Source organism: Sinocyclocheilus rhinocerous, unplaced genomic scaffold, assembly GCF_001515625.1.
Source record: "Sinocyclocheilus rhinocerous isolate Xijiao unplaced genomic scaffold, SAMN03320098_v1.1 scaffold304, whole genome shotgun sequence".
NCBI lineage: Eukaryota > Metazoa > Chordata > Actinopteri > Cypriniformes > Cyprinidae > Sinocyclocheilus > Sinocyclocheilus rhinocerous.
The window spans coordinates 2626617-2636187 of NW_015659941.1; the positions used below are offsets into that span (position 1 = coordinate 2626617).

At 35.6% G+C, this 9571-nt stretch overlaps 1 protein-coding gene across 1 annotated transcript; it reads right to left on the reverse strand.

Annotated features, from left to right (window-relative positions):
• Window positions 1–944: 944 nt before the first annotated feature.
• mlh1 (mutL homolog 1, colon cancer, nonpolyposis type 2 (E. coli)) lies at window positions 945–9075 on the reverse strand. Its single transcript, XM_016533599.1, has 20 exons — window positions 8994–9075; window positions 8770–8896; window positions 7890–7980; window positions 7692–7790; window positions 7545–7618; window positions 7288–7360; window positions 6991–7082; window positions 6858–6900; window positions 6385–6473; window positions 6152–6264; window positions 5919–6012; window positions 5227–5380; window positions 4826–5148; window positions 4424–4548; window positions 2843–2951; window positions 2656–2719; window positions 1935–2099; window positions 1667–1759; window positions 1454–1564; window positions 945–1257 (listed from the first exon to the last, which is right to left on the reverse strand). The coding sequence occupies exons 2-20, from the start codon at window positions 8874–8876 to the stop codon at window positions 1105–1107; spliced, it is 2172 nt and encodes a 723-aa protein (XP_016389085.1). The 5' UTR covers window positions 8877–8896; window positions 8994–9075; the 3' UTR covers window positions 945–1104.
• Window positions 9076–9571: the final 496 nt, after the last annotated feature.

The window sequence follows — 9571 nt, forward strand, 5'->3', positions numbered from 1 at the left end:
AAACTGACCTCTCTCAGTAAATATTTTTGGACTTTTTTTGTTTAGGTGAAGTGTAATTTCTACACCACAGAATTTAGTTACACTTTTTTTTGATAGTCCACTTTAGACATTCTGCTAACTGTAAGTAACTTTGCCACTACATGTCAACTAATTCTCATTAACTTGCAACTACACGTCTACTAACTCTGAGTAGACTGAGAGTAGGTTAGGTTTAGGGTTAGTAGAATAAGTCGACAATAGTTGACATGTAGTTGCAAAGTGAACTATCAAATAAAAAGTGTTACCCAGAATTGCAATCTGTGTGATACAGCCCAACATAACAGCACTGGCTAAACCAATGGCCACATGCATGTAAAAACAGCCTTTAGTGCATACTACAATTAATTGAAATAAAAGAACATCATGCAATGATAAAACAGTATTGTTGCATTTACACATGACATTATGATATTGCATGTTTAACATGGAAAGGAATAGCTCACCTAAAAATGAAAATTTCCTCAGGCCATTCAAGATGTAGATGAGTTTGTCTCATTTGATCAGATTTGGAGAAATGTAGCATTACATCACTTATTCACACAGGATTCACACCGCATTTCCAACATCGATTGATGGACTAGAGTTGTATGAATTACTTGTGATGTTTTCATCAAATTTTCTAACTCTTATTCTAACAGCACCCATTCACTGCAGAACAAATTTTTTTTTTTGGTGCCGTTGGTGCAAAATGACACACTTCACTTTAAAACGTTATTTTGGCGTGATGTACTTGATGTGTTTTATTTGGCATCTAAATCACGCTTTTGGATTTATCCAGTTAGCATCTGCCAGATGCATATGTGTAAGTGCATTATGGTATTAAAGTCAGTTCCATCAGAAGACAGTAATGAAAACTGTTATGTTTATTATTTCAAAATACAGTCTTTTTTTTATTAATTTGCAGTACAAATATCTTGGTTTAATGTTAGCTGGACACCAGAAATAATGTGACAGGCTGATTATCTCTGTCAGTCATTTTCAGTTGGTCAGCTAACCAAGAAAACACGTAGAAAAGCTGCCGTTTTTGATAACACAACATTAAAACTATTACACAACTACTAAAACTTAGCATCTTTCAAACACTTTGTAGAGTTCAGGCAGGCTGGCTATCTGCAGAACGCTGCCGTCTTCACTGAAGTGTTTTGGAGGACTGAAGAGAGTGCGGAGTGCTTTAAAAAGCACATGCTCCACCTTCCACTGCCAGCTCATCTCTGCATCCTACAAATAATTCACACATTAAAAACTCTTGGGTTTCATTTGATTTTCCTACTAATCAAAGATCGTTGACATAAACCACAAAACAGCTGAATGCATCATGTTCAGAGAAGTATACCGTTATATTTTTTCTGCAGTCTGTGCAATATATATTTGCTACCCAAAATTGTCTGATTTTTGTGTGTAGCATTTGAACTACCTGTGGCTCTTCTGCATCCGGCTCCAGTGTGTATTGTTTCCTTATGGAATAGAAGTGACTGCATTCTATGCCGAAGTCATGAAAACACTCCTTCTCTCGATCCCAGTTCACCTGCATCATCCATCAGTCATTTAGTTGCATCTGGATTTTATGTTTTAACTAATGCCCAGTAAATACAAAAGCCAATAAACTACAATTCAGTGAAATGCTGACCTCTGTGGCTAAACGCAGAATGAACATGGGAAGTCCCTCCATAGCAGGAGTGTAATTATCAAGCAGCATTGGCAGACCAGTCAGGTTCCCTTCCTGTAAGGAAATGCTTGTTTTGTAAAAGCAATAGTCCAAATGATTTTTTTTAACCATGGTTATATAAAGAGGTTTTTAGCATTTGTATCTCGGAACAACCTGAGGTCAAATAAAAAGCATTTTGAGCTTATTGTAAATCAGTTATACTGATGTAAGTTTAGTATGTGTCACTCACTTCATCTATTTCCAGAGAAAAGTACTCTTCCAGCATTACTGCTTTCTGCTTCAGAAAATCCACGATATACTGGGCCAGTCCTTCTTTTGGACCGTCCTCGTCCGTCCATCCACTCTCCTCCGAATCCAGAGCCAACATGGCCAAATCATAGAGCGGAGCTGGATTCTGAAGAAACGCAACTTTAGTTTTTAATCGGTTAAATGTATCTGATGTAAAATATAGTTAAATAAAATATGTGACCCTGGACCGCAAAACCAGTCATAAGGGTACATTTTTTGAAATTGAAATCTATACCTCAAAGCTGAATAAATAAGCTTTCCATTGATGTATGGTTTGTTAGGATAGGATCATATTTGGTCGAGATACAACTATTTGAAAATCTGGAATCTGAGGGTGCAAAAAAATCTAAATATTGAGAAAATCGCCTTTAAAGTTGTCCAAATGAAGTTCTTAGCAATGCATATTACTAATCAAAAATTAAGTTTTGATATATTTACGGTAGGAAATTTACAAAATATCTTCATGGAACATGATCTTTACTTAATGTCCTAATGATTTTTGGCATAAAAGAAAAATCCATAATTTTGACCCATACAATGTATTTTTGGCTATTGCTACAAATATACCCCAGCGACTTAAGACTGGTTTTGTGCTCCAGGGTCACATATTAGTTATAGTTTATTTTAAAAAATGTAAAAAAAACTTGAATGCAACAACACACCGACAATCGAAGAACCCCGAAGTTACCAAAATCGTAGATCAAAATTTGATAAAACAGCTCCTGGCTGTAGAAAACAGGAGACAAAAGTATGTTTGTTGACACATATATAATAAAAATCAGTAGAAAATGCTGGAATAGAAAGTACGGTCGAGAATGGAGTGATGTCAGCAATTGCTGTGGTTCTAACCTGAGTTTGGTTGTATTGAGCAGGTAGAGTTTGGTCTGGTGCTGCACTAGAGTCCACTGAGGATTGACTGAACCTACGAATGAGTGATTCTGGAGCAGATCCTGTAAACCTGTGGAGGACAAAACACTAAATTCATTACATTACCGGTATATACACTACCATTAAGAAATTCAGTCAGTAATGATGCATTATATTGATCAAAAGTGACAGTAAAGACATTTATGTTACAAACAACTACTATTCCAAATAGATTCTGTTCTTTTGAACATTCTATTCATCAAAGCATTTTTCACAAAAATATTGAGCAGCACAACTTGTTCTCAACACTGATAATAATTAGGGATGCACGATACTGGATTTTTGCCGATATCCGATATGCCGATATTTTTCAACTCATCTTGGTCGATACCGATATATTTCCTTTTGTTTGGAAACAACACCAAGTCTCTCCTGTGCATAAATTATAAGCAAAATATTTTTATTTTATTTTTTTAAAAGGTTTTATTTTTTATTTTATTTTGGTTCGTTTTTAACAAGAACTTATTTGTTAGAATTAAATAAACAATAATGACGGTTTTTTGACAGTACATTGAAGCTTTGAAAATAACTATAACTAAACTATATATCAATCGCTGTATTTTTTTCCCCAGAAAGATGCAGTGTTAACCCTAACATTTTAAGATTTAACATTTGTAGATGGTCTAAAGCAGAAGAGTTGTAAAAATTCTGAAAATCTTTTAGAGCTTATGATTTGTTTAAAAAATAAAACATATTACACATTAATGAATAAATCAGTATATATAAAATTATTTAATTTACAAGTGATTTTTTTCATGTAAGCTATAGCTTATGACCTTTAAATCAAAACATACTCATTATTTTATGACATCAATTACTGCTTTATTTAATCAGAAACACAGTCTAAATGTTATTTGTGTAGGGTATTTTACTATTAATTTAATTAGAAGTAGGCCAACAGCGCCCCCTACAGATTAAAACTCCTTACCAAACGGCCATTAGGACCTGGGGGAGGCTGTCACTGCTGCCGCTGCTGCACGTGCTATTACTGTTTACTCTATCATACACTGAATGCTCATTCTGTACATGCTTTCACAGATTAAATGCAGCGATCCAAAAGAGTGAATCTAATCATCATTCAGACAAAACTTTGCTTCAAGAATGAGCCACACTGTTGAGGTGATCTAATCGCTAGCACACCCTGAGCACATGTGAGTTAACATATTCCTCTTATCGGCAAGACATATCGGAACGTCATGAATAGAATGCAGTAGCAGTTTTTTGTTGGGGATTTGTCGTGTCGTGCCGCACCGCATCCAGTGTAGACCATAGATTGGGGCGGAGCTATCAAAATAGGGGTGAGACCCTTTTGGGGTAGGGGCGTGTTTGTTTTGGTGATTTCAAATGTCAACATTGGCTACCAGAAATCACTTACCCCACCTTTAATGTTTCTTGAACAGCAAATCAGCATAACAGAATGATTTCTGAAGGATCATGTGACACTAAAGACTAAAAAAAAGGCTAGAATTTCAGTCTGTGGATATTAAGTGGATATTGTTTAACCTTTGTGAGTATGCTGCTCAATATCTTCCCGGAGCTCCTTTATGCTGGTCAGTTTAATGAAGCGTCTCCTGGGAAGAGAGGCGGCCGTCAAATCCTCCTTCACCTCCTCAACATGAGGTCTTTTCCTGAAGACCAATCAAACAACAGGTTGATCTTCTGCTTAGAAAGCAATGTGAGTAGAGAGGTTAGCGACGTTTGCATTGTGAAAACTTACTCCATATGCTCTGCTATGTGTTAAACATTATTCTTTTTTTGTGTGTAGTGAACACTTTAAGTTATATATCTACATCGAAACTGGAAGCCTAAGAAATAAGTAACAAGTGCAACAACTTGCCCCAGGCTCCTCTTATGTAACTGAAGTCCCACACAAATCTCATCAACAGCCTGTTTTGTGCGTTTCACCTTGGTGGTGCTTCATCAGGAGGAGGCTGACTGTCTGTCTGTGGATCCTCTGCGTCACACGGCTCCAGAACATCCAGAGCAGTCAGCAGCTCCAAGTGGTCTGGTTCGGCTGAACCCTGAGCAGCAGTGGAAGAGCTGGAGGCTTTATCTGACCTGCTCTGAGCAGCAGACGATGAGGTTGATGGCTGGAGAAACGCATCCAGCTTCTGGACTTTGCTGTCAGTGCGGACCATCTGATGGGCGTATACTCGCTCCTGGGAATCTGCTGAGGAACTAGAGGCTTTTGACGCGTTGGTGGACGCCGAAAGTCCTGGAAGCAAAGTCTATGGATCATGCACATCAGTCAAGTGTTGGTCAGATTAGAAGATGTTCAATATTTCCTGCTGGAATTGAAGGATCACCTGTGTGAAGTATGTGCGTGAAGAGTTCGAGCCGAGCAGTTTACTCTCGATGTGTTTCTGAACGCTCTCGATGATGCTGTCCTCATGCAGGAAGTGCACCTCGTGCTTGGTGGGGTGAACGTTCACGTCAATGTTTTGAGGAGCAATCTCTAAACTTCAGAGCGAAAGCAATTGTAAAGTATTAGTAAAACATTTCTAGATTTGCTTCACATGAATGAAGAAAGCAGACTTCACTAGCGTTTCAAAATTTGAGGTCTGTGCGTTTTTTAAGAAGAAGTGCTCACCAAGGCTGCTAATAATATTACAATTTAAAAGAATTCCTTTCTATTTGAATATGCTTTAAAATTTAATTTATTCCTGTGATGTAAAGCTGAATTGTCAGCATCATTACTCCAGTCTTCAGTGTCACATGATCCTTCAGAAATCATTCTATGCTGATTTGGTGAAAAACATTTCTTATTATTATCAATTTTGAAAACAGTTGTGCTGCTTAATATTTTTGTGGAACCTGTGATACATTTGTTTTAGAATTCTCTGCATTTATTTGACACAGAAATCTTTTGTAACATTATTAGAAATGTCTTTACTGTCACTTTTGATCAATTTAATTGTAATTTAATTTAAAATAACCAATTTACTGACCTCAAACTTTTGAACGATAGTGTATACTTCCATACTACAAAGTGACTTACCTAAGATAAAGAAAAGGATGAGTGTTTTTGGGTAGATAAGCAGTGTAGACAGTCTCAATTGCTTTTTTCAGGGCACTAGACTCCACCAAGCGATCTAGATGACAAAGTCAGAATTATGAAAGTCTTGTGTTCAAATGATATTAATCAGAACAGTGATTATTCATCATAAAGACAGCTAGGATTTTTTCCAATGCTTTTAAAAACTAAGATAGAAACAAACTTGTAACACATACGGTTGATAAAAAGGATAAGGATGCATTTCTTGACAGAGTAGTTGGCATTGGAGATGTAGCCCTTCATTTTAAAAGCGAGTTTCTGATCTTCACACTCAACTTCAATCAGCTCCCTGAAACACACATAGAAATGTTTGCTTTACTCCATCATTGAACCTCAAATCAATGTATCCTTCTGTTAAAATGAGGTTAGAAAATGTTCACAGTACCTAAAAATGATCAAATAAAAGTACCTGCTAACAGCTACACCGAACACCGCACGAATGTTGTCCAGCACAGAGGCGTTCTGAAGGGTCTTCACATCTGCAACCATCTCACCTTGCTAAAACAGAGGGGGGAAATGTTATTATACATATTTAAATTCAATTTACTCTTTAACAATGTTATTTTAGTATCATTAATATACTATTTAAGCATTTTTTTTCAAAATATATTTTATGTTTTCCTTTTAATTTTAGCTACATTTTAAGAAATTTAGTTGATTTTGACATTTTTATTTATTTTATTAATTATTTCAGTTTTAGTTTGAATACTTTTAGTGCTTTACCTTAAATGAAATGAAAATTAGACCACTAACTGAAATAATACTAGTTTACGTTTGTTTATAATTCATTTTATTTCAGTTTCTGTTTATTTAAATGAGCAAAAATGTTTTTAATTGTAGTTAAACAATAATAACAACACTGCTATGAAATGAGCATTTCACCTTCTTGACAGAAAAACTTTTCCCAGAGTTGTGAATGGCGTATCTGTATGACAAGAAATACATACAGGTTGACATGAATGATCATTCCGGATCTTAAAGCAGAACAAACACCTTCTGGATCTCATGAACACACCTGCTCACAACCTCAATGATTCTAGAATATTCCTCACTGGGGCTCTTCAGGGCTTTCCGTCGGGTAGACACATTATAGAACAGATCTTCTACCTGGAATAAAAATCGATTGATCATGGAGTTGTGTTGGTGGCGAGTTTAAATCCTGGACCTTTCCTGATTCCACCCCCACCCCCTCCTCTCTCTCCCACTTCACTTTCTATCATTACACTGTCCTATCTAAATAAAGGCAAAAACGCCATAAATAAATATTTTTTTTTAAAATGTAAAAAAACGACTTAATGTCAGGTAAACCTACAGAAATCAATGTCCCTTGGTTTCCAGCGCAGGGTTTAGATGGAGCTTTCAGCTTCCCATCACAGTAACTGGCCCTGTGAACAAAACCAAAGTCAGACCTCTTTATAAAAATAAAAAAAAAGGCATAATAAATAAAATAATATACTTATTGTGCTGTGGTATATTAACATTCTGCATGTATGCTAAAATATATACAAAATGATATAACTGTATAACAATATCTCAAATATTTTATATTATATAAAATAAAAACATTACCTGTAGGCACATTTTGCATCGGCTGTTTTAGTGGTAATTGTTACATGGGCTACATGACTTACACTGGCGAGAGCCTATCAATAAAGAAGAGATTTAGAGTCAAGGTTAATCAGTAAACGCACTGCGATCAGCTGAAGTGATTCATACCTCCCCTCTGAATCCATATGTTGCGATTGATGACAAGTCCTCAAAAGACTGAAGCTTGCTGGTTGTAAAACGCTCACAGACTATTTCCATATCATCTTTCTGCAAAAAAATTTAAATGCAACACGCTCCGAATAAGAAATTTGTCATTTAGCAATGTCTGCCGGTGTGTGCACTGCAGTGTAAAAATAAGTGATTTACCCTGATGCCAGTGCCGTTGTCCTGAATGAGGATGAGCTTCAGTCCGCCCTCTTTCACTGTTATCTGGATATTTGTGGCCTTTGCATCCAAACTGAGGATTTAAAACAAATATTAGTGTCTCATATTGTGTCAAATGCAGCTGTTGACATATTAGGGTCATTTCCCATAACAGGTGCCATATGTGTTCCTTATATACATGTACAAATTTGCTTTTAACAATGAACATCTGGTGCCAACGTTTATCACATATCACAGCATTGTGCCGTTTTAGTATAATTTTAATATTATTTTAGAACTATTTATATACTATTGTAGTATTTATTATTTTTTATTATTATATAGTATTTATTTATTATGTACTTAATAAATATTAAGTATTTATTATTACAATAATATTATAATAACAGAATAATAATGAATTTGCTTTTAGGTTTATATTTCCAATTGCTTTTCATTTTAATGTAGTCATTTTGTTATGTGCTGTCATTAATACTACATATATAGTTGTTGCTTTAAGTAGATACCAAGGTAAAACTTTTCTAATATCAGTTTTAAGTTTTTTTTTTACAGTATATTTTATTTCAGCTGTATTTAATTTAACGAAAACGATTTTAAAAGTTTTAGTTGAAGCTGAAGAGATTTTACAATAAACATGTGTTTATTAGTGATATGAAAAGTCGTGCCAGATAATTATGTACCATAAAGTAACACCAGTCATAAATAATCAATAAACGTCATCATGTATTAGTGACTATATTAGTTTTTAGTCAGTACGTATTTGTTTACTGGTGATGAACCTCTGCGACACCAGTTATTAGGTATAAATTAATAAAATCTCATCAGACAGAAGTTATTATAGTGCTCAATAAAAGCCCTTCACCAGTTCTCCATCATCTCTTTGATAGCATTGGCAGGCCGCTGGATAATCTCTCCTGCTGCGATGCGGTTCACTACAGTCTCATCGAGTTTGCGGATGACTCCAGCCATGATCAGCTCTCACTCATTCACTAAATGATAAGTAAACACAAACACATTCACATGAACTGGCACTCGTTCACTACATCAAATATAAGCACTTTCAAATGCACGTGAAGGTTTGTTTACGTCTCACGTGAGACCCGCTGAACTTCCAAGAGCGCGAATGGCGAGCGCCCGCCTCCCGAGTGCTGTGATTGGCTGGTGGAAGAACTGCATCCGCCGACGTCATGCCTGGAGTGACGTAGTAGTCGTCCGATCCAAAGCGGTGCGGTAAAGCAGTGTAAAGATTAACCAGATCATGTTTGAAAAATGATAATACTAAACATTTTTTTTACCAGTTCAAGTACTAATGTGCATGACTCGGGTGAATATATGCATAAAGATGTAGTTTTAATTTGTCGTTCTTGCGTGGTAGATTTAATCACTCATAGACTGTAAAACATTTTCCTAGTAAGCAATTAGGCTACTAATAAACAAAAAAAATTGAACAATTAGGCTACTAATAAACAAAAAAAATGGAACAATTAGGCTACTAATAAACAAAAAATAGTTATATTATTTGTATATTTGTAAACAAGTATAAAATTATTTGAATGTAAAGTACCTATAATGAAAATGAGGACTTAATTTTCTGTATTTTATAGAAAATGCGTGTGTGTGTGTGTGTGTGTGTGTGTGCGTGTACTGGTTTATATATCCTGGTG